The 15,002-nt window shown below is 48.2% G+C and overlaps 4 protein-coding genes and 2 non-coding genes across 6 annotated transcripts; 4 read left to right on the top strand and 2 right to left on the bottom strand.

Moving 5' to 3' along the window:
* Positions 1–82: 82 nt before the first annotated feature.
* On the bottom strand, positions 83–3,870 carry F5B22DRAFT_608172 (sulfite reductase flavoprotein component). Its single transcript, XM_047975057.1, has one exon. It carries the CDS (start codon positions 3,520–3,522, stop codon positions 289–291), a length of 3,234 nt encoding a protein of 1,077 aa, XP_047830371.1. The 5' UTR covers positions 3,523–3,870; the 3' UTR covers positions 83–288.
* Positions 3,871–4,338: 468 nt separating this feature from the next.
* Positions 4,339–7,804, bottom strand: F5B22DRAFT_608168 (uncharacterized protein). Its single transcript, XM_047975056.1, has 7 exons — positions 7,097–7,804; positions 5,968–7,032; positions 5,462–5,918; positions 5,237–5,405; positions 5,113–5,186; positions 4,970–5,062; positions 4,339–4,915 (listed from the first exon to the last, which is right to left on the bottom strand). Exons 1-7 carry the CDS (start codon positions 7,118–7,120, stop codon positions 4,590–4,592), a joined length of 2,208 nt encoding a protein of 735 aa, XP_047830370.1. The 5' UTR covers positions 7,121–7,804; the 3' UTR covers positions 4,339–4,589.
* Positions 7,805–10,142: 2,338 nt separating this feature from the next.
* Positions 10,143–11,963, top strand: F5B22DRAFT_646943 (uncharacterized protein; the record flags this gene model as incomplete). The annotated part of the gene is made up of 5 exons (XM_047978797.1): positions 10,143–10,189; positions 10,240–10,657; positions 10,716–10,911; positions 11,001–11,141; positions 11,191–11,963. 5 exons carry the CDS (start codon positions 10,143–10,145, stop codon positions 11,961–11,963), a joined length of 1,575 nt encoding a protein of 524 aa, XP_047830369.1.
* Positions 11,964–12,604: 641 nt separating this feature from the next.
* Positions 12,605–12,694, top strand: F5B22DRAFT_t110. Its single transcript has one exon. It is a non-coding gene; the product is annotated as a tRNA-Pro (tRNA).
* Positions 12,695–12,713: 19 nt separating this feature from the next.
* Positions 12,714–12,794, top strand: F5B22DRAFT_t111. Its single transcript has one exon. It is a non-coding gene; the product is annotated as a tRNA-Asp (tRNA).
* Positions 12,795–13,206: 412 nt separating this feature from the next.
* F5B22DRAFT_608164 (uncharacterized protein) lies at positions 13,207–14,460 on the top strand. Its single transcript, XM_047975055.1, has 2 exons — positions 13,207–14,036; positions 14,108–14,460. The coding sequence occupies exons 1-2, from the start codon at positions 13,625–13,627 to the stop codon at positions 14,359–14,361; spliced, it is 666 nt and encodes a 221-aa protein (XP_047830368.1). The 5' UTR covers positions 13,207–13,624; the 3' UTR covers positions 14,362–14,460.
* Positions 14,461–15,002: the final 542 nt, after the last annotated feature.

The raw sequence follows: 15,002 nt of genomic DNA, 5'->3' as shown, positions 1-15,002 counted from the left end.
GGCGGGAGGTCGGAATTGCTGACTCTGCATGTACTATCCTAGCAGATCGTCCACGCTATACTATTAAACGACACAGCTGACCCCTGGATCTAAATTGCACGATATGGGTATGTCATGGTTGATCAGAGAACTTCCTCATTGGGATTTCTTCTATATAGTATACGTGTAGCTAGCTACGGCCCCATACAAGAAAGGGGTTGATTCTAGTGTGGTAATGCAGAAGGTTCAGATCTATGCTAATGTGGAATCGTAACTTCATTACACGTCGCTTATGCAGCAGGCACGAGATTAGTATACCTCGAGCACGTAACGTCCGTCCTCCTTCAGTCTATCGATCTCCTTCGTGGGGTCGACTTTGCGACCGCTCATCCTAGCCTCGGCGGCAATGGCCTCCTTCAGCACATCCGTGACATCCGGGACTGGCCACGTGGGGCCACAGAGGTAGAAGGAGCCCTCGTCCTTGATGTATGCGCGCACGATGTCGTTCATAGTCTGCCGCATGCGGTCCTGAATATAAATCTTCTGGGGCTGGTCACGGGAGAAGGCGGCGCCGAGAAGCGTGATGACGCCCGCGTCGAGGTAGGCTTCCCATTCCTCACCGTAGAGGTACTCTTCACGCTGGTGGCGTGAGCCGAGGTACAACAGGATAGCTCCGATCTCCTTGCCTTGAGCCTTCTGCATCGCGCGGTACTGGACGAAGGCTCGGAAGGGTGCTAGACCAGTACCCAGACCGGCCATGATCAGAGGAGCGTCGTCGCGAGTAGGCAGCTTCATGACGGAAGGCTTGACGGATGCAGTCACGGCGGCACCGACGGGTAGGCGGCTCAAGTAGCGCGTGGCTTGACCGTAGCGGGTTCTTCCTTGGGAATCAACCCAGTCTACCACGACGATCATGAGGGCGACGCTGGTAGGCGAGACGGCCTGGGCAGAGGCGATGGAGTATTCACGACGTTTCAAGGGACCGACCAGCCGGACTAGCTCGGGGAAGCTAGGACGGGCAGACTTAAACTCTTCGAGGATATCGGCAAAAGTGGCAAAGTCGATCTCGGAGCGGCGCTTGAACTCATCCGCACCCTCTGACCCGCCGAGCGAAGCGAGCTTCTTCTTCTCCAGCTCATCGGTGGCATACTCGGCCAGCGACTCGTAGAATCGCTTCGGTGGTTTGCCGAAGATGTCGATAGTCTGGGTCAAGGTCTGGTATACGGTTCGGGTATCGACGATAGCTGGGTTCTCGCGAGAGGGCACCTGCACGAGATCGCCAGCATTTAGACCATAAGATTTGATGAATTCAAGGACTAGTTCGGAGTCATTCTCAGCATGGATACCGAGAGCCTCGCCAATCTTGTAAGTAAGACCAGAGGTACCCAGATCGAACTCAATGTGGAAGATGTTACGGTCGTATGTGGTAGGTGTGAGTCTGCGGTTCTCCTTGACGTGAATAGTGAACGTCTGCGCCGTCTGGTCGGGTCGGAGGTTGATACTGGTAGAGTATGCCTCCTTGAAGAGCAGACCCTTAGCAGCGGCCTCCCAGCTACTCAGTTGGAGGTCCGGCTCAGCTTCTTCCTTGTCGAAGGGGACGAAGCTGTTAGTCTTCAGGGGCTTGACTTCGCTTGGGGTTTCGCTCGTTCCCTCCGCCCAGGACTCTGGAACCTCGATTTGCTTCAAACACTTCTCGACAGCGTCGGCGCACTCTTCCACCTTGGTATTGTTACCATTCGATTCGGACAGCTTCTGAAGAATATCCTGCTTCAAGTCCGGCTTTGCAAGTTTGAGGAAGCCGAGCTCAACCAGTAGCTTAGTAGCGTCGCTATCGTTCTCAAAAGCAGGCGAGAGAGCGGTGTCCAAGACGAAGAGAGAAATGTTCCTCTTCTGGACATCGTGGCGCACCGGCTCTGGGATCCTCTTCTCAACCTCCTCTTCCTTGAAATTCGAGAGTCGCAAGAGTAGTTTTCCACCGTTCTTAACGCTCTGTGAGATGGCAAACTCTTTCAAGAGCTTCTCCTCGCCAACAACGACGACATCTGCTTCCTCAGTCGGGTAAGGAGCGTCAATTGTTTTCTGAGAGGACCGGAGATCTGTTCGAACAACTCCACCCTGCACCAGGTTGTCGTGAGACTCGCCAAGGTAAATGTTGTTGTTGTAATCTTGAGAAAGCAGGTTACCCACAACTGCAGGGGCGAGACGTGCTTTGGAGTCGTCGGTGTCCCAGAAGACGTATTGCTCAACAGTTTGTAGGTGAGGCAAGTTCACCTTAGACTCTGTTGCTGACTTGTTGACGTTCTGGGAGATAATGGCTGCAATGCTCGTAGGAGTCAGGACCTGCGAAGCAGCATACTTGGCATCAACTATAGCCGGTGCTGGTGTCCACTTGGAAGAGAAAGAAACGGCGGTCAAAACATCAGAGTACAGAATCGACTGCACTGAGGCGTCTGCGACAGCAGTGTCATTGGACACCTGTCCTAACACCGTGATCTTCTGAACTGAAGAGGGAAGGACCTTGATGAAAGCTTCCTCGATGAATGGGCGGTAGATTCGGACACTGACTACGCCAATCTGAGCACCATCGGCAGCAAGTTTTGAAACAACTTGCTTAGCAAGCTGGGCCTCGACGCTACCAAAAACAACGAAAACGGTTTCAGGAGATTCGTGCCCGACATATTCGAAAGGCTCATACTCCGTACCAAGCTCACCATTGAAGGCCTGAAGAAGTTCGAAAACCTTTCCAGCACTATCTAGCCGGGAATTGAAGCCGTCAATAGACTGGGACAGCTTGTTGAAGATGTCAGCGATACCGGACTGGCTCAGCGCGTCAATGACTCGCAGTGTCTCGCGAGATGTACGGACACCATCGTACACATGCAGCGTAGGAACGATCTTGGCCATCAAAGTAGCGAGAAGCGATATGTGCTGAGACTCGTAGGCAGATGCGCTCGACACCAGAGCTAGGCCAAGCTCTTCGGCAATTTGCAGAGCGGCGCTGTATTCAGCAACAAGACCGCTCTCCGAGGCATAGTCGACGGCAGCAACGTGGGCAACAAAGGGGCTAGCGACCCCATACAGCAGAGACAGCTGGTCCAAGGCTGATCGCAAATGGCGCAAACTGAGCGAGGGTGCCAAAAGTGTTTGCGGGATATGGCGCTTGCTCAGATCGAAGTCTTTGGAGAAGATGTAGCCCAGCGCAAAAGCGCCAGCACCGGTGCGAGTCTGCAGGGGCAAGACAGCAGTTGTGTACCCATGAATGTTCTTATCTTGCTGCGCAGCCCAGTCCTTTACAGCGACATCTAGGTCGAAAGTCTCGGGGGAGTAGGAGAAGATCTTGTCGGACAGGGCATAAGCGACCTGCTGCACGAGCAATTGGCCCGTGACATAGGTAGGGCCGGATATCGAAGACAGCGGCACAGCTTGGCCAAAGGGCAGGTTCGCCGACTGCTTAGCGAATTCAGCACTTTTGCTTTGGGAGTCAGACATTGTGATCTGATCAGCGAGCGGACCACCAGCACTCTCGGCTTGCTGCAACTGCATCCCTATTTTGCTACTAGGTATATGCGATGCGCCGTGTCCAGGATACAAACAGGCACGGGGGAAACCTAAAGAAGAAAATTTAGCACACCCCGAGCAATATAATAAAAGTATTTTCTTGACGGGATGGCGTTCAAATCACAGCAGTAAGCTAGAGGCTTTGAATTAAAGTTGAACGCTTGAATGCAGCAGCAGCATCAAGGTATAAGTGGAATCAAACCTAGACACACCGGCCTCAGGCGAAGAAGAAAATTAATAGATACACTAAAGGAAATAGAGAAAAAAAAAAAAAGCCTGCCGTTGCCCACCTCTAGCTCTGGCACTACCCCAGATGATGGTCGCCCCAGACGTTGACGGTGGCCATTGTGTTATTCGCATACTGCGATGGCGCAAGAACAAAGCAGTGTCGGCAGCGGATGTCGGTCGGCCTCGATTGGCAGACAGGGCAATGCACGTATCCGCTCGGGCGGGTTGGCGATGCGGCCAGGCGGGATTCAGCATGTGGCAGAGGCTGAAAAGCACCGCGGCGGCGAATCCGCGTTTTGCATTTCGCACTGAAAGACGGTGATCACGCAATGTGCCACTACACCAGATACAGCTAGCTGGCCATCCGAGCAGAATGGCGAATTGGAGAATTGGCGAATCATGACCCGTTTGAATCAAGAATGCTGGGGTTTTCCTGATCGGGGCCTAGACTTGGTCGGTCCGCTTTCTTTATTTGCCGCTTCGCTAATCGTTGTTAGTCTCCGACATATCTCCGCTTCATCACTCTATCTGTAGATATTACACGTAAGTAGCTATCAGTTTCCCCAAGAAATAAACAAATAACCTTTCGAGTATCAGGTGGCCCTACATAGTTAGTTACCCTGGGGCTGAGTTATGCGTAGGCATACTATGGTATTGTGTTGAATTTGCTTAACTAGAAGGGAATGACCATATCCATGTTAATCTAGCGCTAAACTACCCTAGTGTTAAAAAACTTGATAGTAAGTACTTAGAAAGAAAAAGAGAGAGAGAGAGATTCCTAGACATGGCCTAACATAATATTCCTACTTCTCTTCGGCGACCCCTCAAGCTCGATTGTTGAGCTGCCTGTCTTTGTAGATGGTCTCCTGTTCATGCAGGTCTTGCTTAAACTCCTCAGTCTGTTGTGCAACGCTGATGAGATCTTCTCTGCTTAATTTTCGACCATCTGCCCGCGCAATACCCAACGCGGTTGACAGCACATTGCGTATCTGCCGACCATTGAATTTGTACCGTTTCCCCTCCTTCTTAGTCCACCTCTGAACGTCTTCCAGATCCTCAACAAGGCCTTTGTTGTCAAGCTGTTCTAAGAAGGATTCGTAGATGGCGATTTTTTGTTCCGAATTCAATTCCGCAAACTTGATGGCTAGGTCTATCGACCGTTAGCTTTTCTACTACTAGATGCATAGCACACGTGAGCACTTACGAATACGGCTTTGTACAGCGATATCGAGCGACCTCATTCGGTTCGTGGTCAGTATCAGTATGCCATCATAATATTCAAGGACGCGTAGTAGTACTGTACGGTGAGCGGCATGCCTCAAACTTTGGGGTATGCAGGGCTCTTACCTGAAACCATTGCATTCCTCTGAAGATCGTTGTCTCCTTCTCCTCTTGCTTCGAGAAAGACATCTGCCTCATCACTGGGAGCGCGTTAGTCAGCACAGGTGATTCCGTGAGTTTAGAATCTTACAATAGTAAGACGGCTTCCCAGAACCCAGCAAGGGCAAAGATTCTCTGAAGGTTCAGTTCAACCTTGTCGCCGCGAATGCCGATATCCGATACGCCCACGGAAAGCAAAGGTTTACTTGTCATTTGGGCAACACTTTCTGCTGTCAGCGTTTTCCCCACGCCGGGTTGTCCTATTGACATTAGCCTCACGAGTCGGGCTTGGATATCACCAACGAATGCGTCATACCGTATAGCATAATAACTAATCCCCTTCCTTTTCCTGGCGCGAAATCAGCAAGCCCTTCCTTTGCTGTCTCTCCTGACAATGCGTGCGCCTTTACAGATTTGTAAATGAGATTTTTGGCGTCCTGTTCCAGCTGCAGTTTATCTCTGAAGGTGCTATCATCGGCCTTGTTGGGGGGGACGAGATGCCTGACTAGAAGCTGTACCCATGTTTTCTGTTTTAGCGCATATCCCAGAACTCTTGGGGGACAGCAAAGAAACTGCTCAGCGCTCATGGTATGCCCAGGAGTGTGTCTATCCCAGTCGAACTTATACATGTTTTTGAACACTTCCTGGGTGCGTCGTGAAGGGGATAGTTCTGTAAGAAGCCCTTCATATCTCTCGAGTGGCCCTAGTATCGGCGCCTGGGCTGATTGGTATGTTAGGTACGACGCAAAATCAACGATAACTGCGCCCTCAATCTGTAACTATTAGCTTCGACTTTGGTGAACTCCCGCCACGCAAACTCACAGGCTTCCAGCTGGCTCTCACACCAATGGCTGCCGCTCCGTTGTTATCTGTTCTTGTAGACGAACTGTTCCGTTGACTCTCTAACTCCATGCTGGAATCAGTCTGTTTGCGTTGCAAAAGGGTGCCGCTTTGATGGAAGTATGCCGCGCCATTCGAATACTTGAACATTTGCTTCCCCTTTGGAGCGACGCAGTATTCCATGAACTTTTTACCCCGCCTAATGAGACGTTCCTTCAGTTTAGTGATTGACTCCTCACGACTCAACCCATCCTCTTCGTAGAACTCCAGCGGGTAATATGGAAGCGATGTCACACTTTTTCTCTCACCGCCCCATGATTCAATGAAGATCTCGAACGGTACTCTACTGAAAACCGTGCCATTCCAGTCGAAGCTGTAGCACACCATTGCGAAATCATCTTCGTCTCTGACAAAGTTACGGCAGGATTCCACGACGAAAATTTGGAGTTCGTCATGGCACGGTCTGCCCACTACCAATGTTCCTGGTGGAAATAAGGTCCAAAGTGCTTCATGTGTGATGGAGCCCTCACACAAAAGAGCCTGGCGGCTTTTGAAATACCGATCTAGGCGAACATCACCAGAAGAAGTCGAGATTATTCTTAGCAATTCTTTCAAATCATCGCGGGCTTGCTTCTCGTCGTCTGACTCGTCATCAACAATAGTCGTTGCTTCCTTCTGGGCTTCCTCCCACGAGTATATCAAGGCGATGTATGGGCTTGAACATTTAGTAACCACTTCTGGCCATCCCCACTTGTATGTGATACGGCCGAGCAGTTTCTGTAGTTCCGGGAAGATCACATCGACCTCTGATGACGAGTAGTAGTCGGCCTCTATATGACGGCGCAAGCCTCTGACATTTGTGATCTTACGGAAAGTAAATGCCCGGTTAGGCTTTGTTATAGGTCCAATTGGGGAGCCATTTTCGATATCCGGCAGTAACTGCTCTTCAAATTGTCCTTTACGAGGATCCCATCCGGAGAGTATCATCTGATATCGAGATTGCTTCTGAGATTCGTCAGGTTGCTGCGCAGGATTTCCATTCAGGCCCTAATGTTTGACAACCACATGTCAGTGTAGGTGTACGGGATGTCTTATTCATTAGAGTACGTACTGAATGAAGATTGGTCACAACCATTGGAGATCGAATCTCTAAATCCACGTCGCCAGGGGTATCTCCATCCTATACCTTTATCAGTATGATACCATGCTCTGATGCTACTGTTCTCTCGGGGATAGGCAGTAGAATGTGTTCCACTAACCTCTGAAATTGCAGCCTCTGGTTTATGAAACTCAATCTTTGACTCGAGATGGACAATCTTCGCCTCCAAGAGCTGGATGTAACGATCTTCGAGACTAGCAATGACATCTTTCTTAGGAGTCGACTCTGTGGCTGCATGAGTCGAGATGGATATATCCACCTCAGGCATTTTTACAATCAAGTACAAGAAACCCGTCAGCAGGCAAGTATTGGTTGGTGTTATAGACTACGAGTATCTTGGATGGCGATGGGCGACGTTGCGTGACTTCTAGTAGCCGCTTACGGGGCCTATCCAGAGCTTATAACGCGTATCCATCGACAAGCCAACAGCTACCCATGCAAGGCATATACACTCCGCTATTTCTATTGTTGGGACTACAGTCCAGCCTGCTTCAATTCCATGTTGTTGAGTGAGGGTTGTAATAAAGTGTGGATCACATCTACCCCGATGGCAGGTACACTTGTACGATGTCACCATTAGGAGTACAATACGGTACCATATATCGCACACTGTATCTCCGTGTTAAGGCGGCATCACTCCACTCAGAATGAGCCTCAATCATGTAAGCCTGAAGTGGTCTGATTACGGCCAAGGCCATATGCGGTCGACTGCATAAAGTATTGATGTAACAGCCATTGATGGGTAACATGAGAAATGACTCACTCTAACATGCACATGGGTTACATTTGACTACAAGATTGGTCACAGATCCTTCTCATAGAGCCTACTGGACCTAACATTTGGTTTCATTGATCGTGTCAAGCAGTGCGGCTATTTTTAGGCGCTTCTAATTGGTTTACTCTATCGGAATCAAACGGAGCACTGTTACATTGTTGGTACGGACTTGCATATTTCAGCTATCAATGTGCAGCGAATCTAACCAACAGCTAATCAGGGGTCCTTACATGTGCACCACACTTCGTGAGGGGGATGAGGCTCTCCATGCTTTTTCTTACCAGCGACTGCTAGACTTGGTCGCTTGCTCAAGGGGCGAAGCACAGAGTTTAGGTCTGTACTATAACAAAGGCCGGTGACTGGGCTTGGAATTGAAGCTATTCACAATATAATGACCAACTAGGGCTGCATTAGTCCTTGATCAACCAATTCTATCTTAGTCTTGGTGGCTTGACTCGACTCTATATACAACTAGTTTGCCAGCCTAGACCGCCTAGGTCTCAAGGACTTGTTTCAAAAAGCGAAGTCTGTATAACCTCACTTTCCGATATTGCCTAATATTGCCTGCATGTCTTTGAACGATCATGAACAGCCTGCAATGGCCTTTCGTCCGGCCGAAGTTCAAGGCGAACTGCATATTCAGCGTGTACGGCTTGTACGCGTGTAACAGTCTATTAGACCAATCAATATCATACCAAGATCGCAGTTACATGCTTCATTCAAGAATGTTAACCTGTTGATAACATGCAAGGACGAGATTTCGAGATTTTCTACTTTCTCTCGGGCCAATAAGAGACAGCTAAGTCACTCCTTTAGCCCCCACGTTTAATATAAATTATAAACTATGCATCCAGAGGCGCCAACTGCGGAATGATGTGTATACTGGGGAGAGAAGACGCTTAGTATACCCAATGAGTGACCATGAAATCAGAACCTGAAGGGCCCAACACCACCTCTACCGCAACACGAAAACCTGATCTGAACTTATCTCTCGTTGTGTCTTCAAACGGCGTTGAGGCTACAGCGCTACGCATATGGCTGTTGGTTGTTTAGTTAGCTTTCTTAGGTGCATGCGGCCTAGAAGTTTCGCATCTTACTGTTGGTACTTTATTTAGCATCTCCAGACATTCATATCAACGGCATTCCGGGCGATCTGGAATTTGGCAACGTGATCAAAACTCTACAAGTATATTCAAGTATAGCGCAAAGGAACAGATAAGTTTAGACAATTCTATTCAGAAATGCCTCTACCTCGATATCAACCTGCCCACAGTAACATGCATTCGCCACCCTGGCCTGTACCCTCCGCCTTCCACCGCATCTATCAGGCTGTTAGCGACTACTATAACGGTGACGACCTTCTGCCCCTTTCCCGACAGCGGCATCGTGAACAGATAATATACTACCGCAAAGCGTGCACGAAAATGGCCGGCCTTTTTTTCGCTCTCGGAATACTTGCCCTTCAGTGTATTTTGAAAACCTGCAACGCTACGGCTATCCGGAGTGAAGGAAGGAATACACACTAAAGCAGTCCTAACTGTCTATTCTCAGGCTCTGCAGTCTTCGCCCCCAACGCAACAGAACCTTTACCAAGGATATGAAATGCACAATTGACCAACATTGATCTTATTCTGGCTACCCAGAAACTGCCGTTATTCAACCCATTGGTCTGTTGGAGAGTGTCGGCGTGTCTCTCAGCAGGCTGACTTGGCCACGTCAGAGCTGTAAGCTGGGTATACAACCCACCCCTTGTAAACGAGCGGGGGTATCATGTACTTTCAAACACAGTGGTCTAGGTTCGTCGATAGCGGTACATTTCATCATGGAATGGAGGATGGTTAGCAGGGGAGACTCGGGGATATTGTCTGCATGCAGATAAGGAGCCATTGTTCGCTTCATAGTTTGTCGGAATACAACTATTTCCTGCAGAGGAACTTCGCCATTCCGGCTTGATGCACAGTACTACGTTTGTGCTAGAGAGCCCCAGGCAATGCTTGCAGTCGTTCGACTGTACATCGATCCACAATTCAAATAGCTATAATCAGGACCGAATTGTTAATATGATGAATTAGAAATTGGCCATAATTGCGTGATATAACTTTCAACAAATAGCTTAGAACTGAGAGGCTATTGCGGATACCAAAAGGCCACTCAGTTTTCACTGCTCATTATTACTCCTTTATTAGCCCGTCCACTTCATACGCCCACAGGCTATCGGGAATCATGGAGAATGATTGGAGAAATAGATGGTTTCCAGACGGAGATGCATCGTAGGTTCAATGGTCTCCGCGTCTCCATACAATCCCGCTGACTTCGAAAGTAACGAGATTAAGCCAGCCCAAGATGTACTTAAGGGTGCTCAGGCCTTTCTTGACGACTGTCTGTTAAAGCTTGGGCAGAAGGTTAAGAATGAGTTTAATTCTATTATACGCTTCAACAAGGGTTCCGAGGAATCAAGCAAACAGCCTGGGGAAGACCTCACTAAGTACATCAATTCACTCCCCCTCGAACAGCTCTCGGATTATGTAAACTTCAGTGTGGATAAAATGAGAGACGCTGGCGAAGACTTAAGCCAGAAAAGGTCGAGTGGCTTTCATAAACGTGCAGCGCGGTTGCAAGATTTCGCAGTGACTTTCAGCCACTTTCTGAAGGCATACTCTGGGGTCGTCAGCATTATCCAAAATGCTGATGCGCAGTTCGGCAATGTTGCATTTGCAGCACTCTCCCTCTTATTTGCTGTAAGGATCCCTCAGTATTTTCCCCTGATCGACGTGCCCTTACTGACCATCAAAACAGACCGTGAAAGCAAAGGCTGAGGCAGAGGCATCCATCCAATCGAGCATCCTTCATATCTCTGATCGGATGCCGGATTTCAAAGTATACGAGCGCATCTATCCTGATCCTAAACTGGGTTTAATGCTGTCAGAAGCATACCGCGGTATTGTTCTTTTCGCACGAAAAGTCACAATCTACTTCCAACCCCACGGATTTGGTGAGTACTACAATGTCCTCGTGAGAGATGATGATTCCTCGGGCCACATTTAGCAACACCCCACCATAGAAGGAGCTAATGATGAGTAGTACGATACATGCGGCAATTCAACAGAGTTGCTGAGTTCCAACTTATGGAGCAAGAAATGCGAGAAACCTCAAATCGTATAAGTGAGAGATGCAGCGTGCTACTTGCGGAGAAGATCGATGACCTTACTATCAAGAACAAGAGTACGTGTTGTTGCTTCTCGCCGTGAAAGTTAAGCTAAAGCGGAGGCAGTGCTTCAAGATCGAGAGAACGTGAGAATTATTGGAGAGATAGTGACAATCCTGAACTTACAGAACTACCGAACTGAGCACATGCGTGAAGAGCTCAAAGAGGAACAATCAATTCTTAAGCATCAGTTTATAGGCGATAGGCGTCGACAGAAAATAGATGCACGGCATTTCTTGGGTACACCAAGTGGGCAGTTCTGGCAAAGCCCAGGCCGCGGGCTATTGCTGCTGTACGGTCGAAATGAGATGGGCAGTAGCAGCAACCACTCTTGGCTATCCCCTATTGCAACCGAGATAGCTGAAGGACACTTCGAAGCGAATAACCTAGCTGCGTATGATAGAGGTGGTAAAGACAGCACGCTTGAGAGAACTTTATCGCGCCTGATCTTTCAATTGCTCGAAAGGAACCCAGGAATTGTTGAACGGGCCGAAGATTATCGAGAGATTGAATCTCAGATTTCCAGGAGTAGTGTTCTAAGTGAGAGATATGAGAGGCTTGAGGGGCTCCGAAATGCTCTGCTTCGCACTATCAACTGCTGCGGAGGTCGCGTTGACATTATCTTGAATCGACCAGAGTTGTGCGAAGCGCAGTTAGAAGAGAGTTGCACGGAATACATTAATACTATGCTTTCCTTGATCAGGGACACAAAGGCGGAGCTAAAGATCCTGGTCGTTTTGAGAAGCGAGTTTTGGGATTTCGAGAAGAACGAGAAACAGTTTCGTGACGTCGACTTGAAGATGTTTCGCGCAGTGCGGATGGATCAAGGCCGTTCCTAACCTTGTTCGCTGATCTATATGTTGAGAAATTGCTAGGGTGCTTGTTTGGGTAGGAGTCTGGTCGTGGATCCCCCTTCGTTTGATACTCATCTCTTACAGACCATCACAACCTAGAATGAGACGGTGACTGTCAGCCTATTATTGAATTTCCATATCCGCGTCTCCTTGAGTCTATTTTCTATGTCTTTTGTGCTGAGGGGTTGAATCTCTTGGGCTGAGAGGATGCCAAGGATAAGGTCCCAATAGACCCTCAGGGTGGCTATATTATTAGCCTTCTGGTTGTGTAAAAGCGTGATAGGACCCCTTGGACAGTTGAGAGATTCAAGAATCAATGGATTATTGACCCATACACTACCCTTCTACCTACCTACTTGGCTGTGTCTAGCCTTCTACTCACTCCGTGACACCCCGGGAGGCGTTCCGCCACCAATGAATCCTGGGACCTGAACTCATCAGTCATATCTCCAGGGCCTGTGCCACCTTAGCAAGTATGACGCCGTTATCCCGATCGTTCAGGATACTGCGTACATCACAGCATTCAACCAGTCTTTGGATTTGTCTAGAGCTATGAAAACTTTCTGCTGTCGTCATCAGGCATTGATGGTTGCTGTTTCTCAGCGGCGAATCATCGTGAACAGTCTGGTCTGGTGGTCTAGTGGTATGATTCTCGCTTAGGGTTCACCCTACGGCAAATTTGCGAGAGGTCCCGGGTTCAATCCCCGGCCAGACCCTGTACTTGGATTACTTTCATCTCGATTGGTCTAGTGGTTAGGATACCTGCTTGTCATAGGCAATGCGCAGGTGGCCGGGGTTCGATTCCCCGATCGAGAGCTTTTATTTTTCTCCTTGTCTTTTGCAGCACCTTTTTCACACCCTTGTGATAGATAGGTGGTATTCTAGACCCCGGTCGGTGGGTTATATCCAGTGTAATTAGAGACTGTTATCTGTGCTCCAAACCTAATATTGAATCGAAGGAGTCATCCGGCTACCGATGGCCTGGCCGGCTGGGGAAAAGCATGGGGACAAGATAGTTATCGCCAAGCGCAACAAGGCTTTGGTTTGATGGATGAGAGGACGGGGAAAATCTCATTGTTATTCATAACCACCTTTAATAGTCAAGGCTCTTAATGCAATTGCCGCTTTTTAATTTACGACAGAATAATACTACATAGCCTGTGAGTAAAACCAGCGATGCCTGCTGTATTCGTAGGGGTCCGGATGACCAGACTGACTAGGTTAGCAGGAGTTCTTAAAGTGGAAGATCGCCGAATTGCGAAGTGCCTAAGCTGACCAGCTCTAGCGGAGGTCATGTGACTCTCACTACACCAAAAGAACCTTCCATATCAGTGGGAATGCTAAGTAATATTCTGATATAGCATTGGCATGAACTCTGGATTTGGGTAATTTTCACAAGATTATCTACGTCCTATGCATGGTGTGAACTCTTCAGCGCTTAAATTGGTGCCTGATTCTGTAGGCAGAATCAATCTTTCGCATTGTAGTTTCCGGAGCATACGCAATCGTCCTCCAAGAATTCTGCTGCCTGTCTATCTACTTGTGTATAAAATTATTGATTTCCAACACTTGAAAGTTCAGTAATGTAGATTCTCCTCAAGACTATTGAGAACTTCACATAAGCATCCCACCGCCTTCATTACACTATGCCTGTCCCAAATTATTCCGTGGTGCCCATCACCAAAGAAGATATCCCTCTCATCAGCGCTTTCCTCCAGGCCTCTAAACTTCAATTAGCAATCAACCGATTTTTGGTCAAGGACTGGCCTAATGATCAATTCCAGAAAGTACATTATACTAGAGCCATCGAAGGTGGTGTATCCAACCCCCAAACAACCTCTCTGAAAGTGATCAACAACACCACTGGGCAAGCCGTGGCACACCTATTCTACACAGAAAAGCCGTCCACTCCAGCAGGTGACGTTGAAGCCACCACCGGGGGAGAAAAGAACCAGGTGAAGAAGGAGATCCCAGCTGCATTTAATCCCGCCGTGTACCAGGCGGTCATGGAAGCAGTTGAGAAACTGGAGCCAAGATTGGAGACCGACAAATACATGGGTACGGCTTACTACAAACAAAACATCCATAGTCTGATTCATACACTAACACTTCTCCTTCATTTTTATCAGAATTGACTCATCTGTATGTCGAACCATCTAGCCGAGGACAGGGAATCGGGTCGTGGTTGCTGCAAATCGCCCAAGAAGCTGCCGAAGCCGCAAAACTGCCCATCGTTCTATGCTCTGAGCCTAACCATCATGATTTCTTTGTTAATCGTGGCTTCAAGGATGTAAAGCACGCGGACATTGACTTGGCGCAGTGGGCAGCGTCGTGGAGTGGGTATGGAGTGTTTAGAATCACAAGAATGAAGCTTCAGGAGTAAAGCTTGTTCTGGCGGTGCATTGGCAGATACTCTCGCTGCACTCTATTCCATATGGTAGATTGTGATTTATATATGTGTCAATATAAGGATTTCTTCCTGCAATCTCGTGGCCATAAGGCCCGCCTTGGCATTGACATGACTCTATTACTAAACCTAGAATTTACAGCGATATTATTTTGATGAGCTCACAAAAGCCATGTTGGCTGCCATTGCTTTGTAAGCATGAGCGCCGTAAGCAACTGCTGCTCATATATTAGCTTTTTCCCTATATTAGGGTCTTATGGCCATTCAATACACAAGCACACAATGCATGGAAACAATTATGTGGTGCAAATGATTCTTCACATTGAATTATCCTAGACCTTATTGACGGCAAACTTCAATCGTTGAAAGGTCGTCTGAGTTGATAGTGGAAAAAGAGTACTCAAGCTGAATATCCAAATCCTACTCATCTAAACCAAAGAATTGGTAACATAATCATTAAACCCACCCACCTTGCTTTAGTCGTCGCCATACCCCAACATGGTACATGTCATTGCTTTACCTTGCTGTGAGAACTGAAAAGCAATGGGAAATCAAATTAGAGAATCGAGTGACATTGAAAATGGACATTGTTCTCGTAGGACGTCTTTCGCCCTGTT

Source organism: Xylaria bambusicola (genome assembly GCF_022495145.1).
Source record: "Xylaria bambusicola strain CBS 139988 unplaced genomic scaffold F5B22scaffold_23, whole genome shotgun sequence".
Classification (NCBI taxonomy): Eukaryota; Fungi; Ascomycota; class Sordariomycetes; order Xylariales; family Xylariaceae; genus Xylaria; species Xylaria bambusicola.
This window is presented reverse-complemented; position numbering and strand designations above follow the sequence as displayed.

What these genes read in the sequence shown, in the direction of transcription:
- F5B22DRAFT_608164 (XM_047975055.1), top strand. Translation starts at nt 13,625, where the DNA reads ATGCCTGTCCCAAATTATTCCGTGGTGCCCATCACCAAAGAAGATATC. An exon ending in GGAGACCGACAAATACATGG is followed by an intron (nt 14,037 to 14,107) that starts GTACGGCTTACT and finishes CATTTTTATCAG; the next exon opens with AATTGACTCATCTGTATGTC.
- F5B22DRAFT_608172 (XM_047975057.1), bottom strand. Translation starts at nt 3,522, where the DNA reads ATGCAGTTGCAGCAAGCCGAGAGTGCTGGTGGTCCGCTCGCTGATCAG.
- F5B22DRAFT_608168 (XM_047975056.1), bottom strand. Translation starts at nt 7,120, where the DNA reads ATGGTTGTGACCAATCTTCATTCA. An exon ending in TGAGAGCCAGCTGGAAGCCT is followed by an intron (nt 5,919 to 5,967) that starts GTGAGTTTGCGT and finishes TAATAGTTACAG; the next exon opens with ATTGAGGGCGCAGTTATCGT. An exon ending in GAGGAATGCAATGGTTTCAG is followed by an intron (nt 5,063 to 5,112) that starts GTAAGAGCCCTG and finishes CTCACCGTACAG; the next exon opens with TACTACTACGCGTCCTTGAA.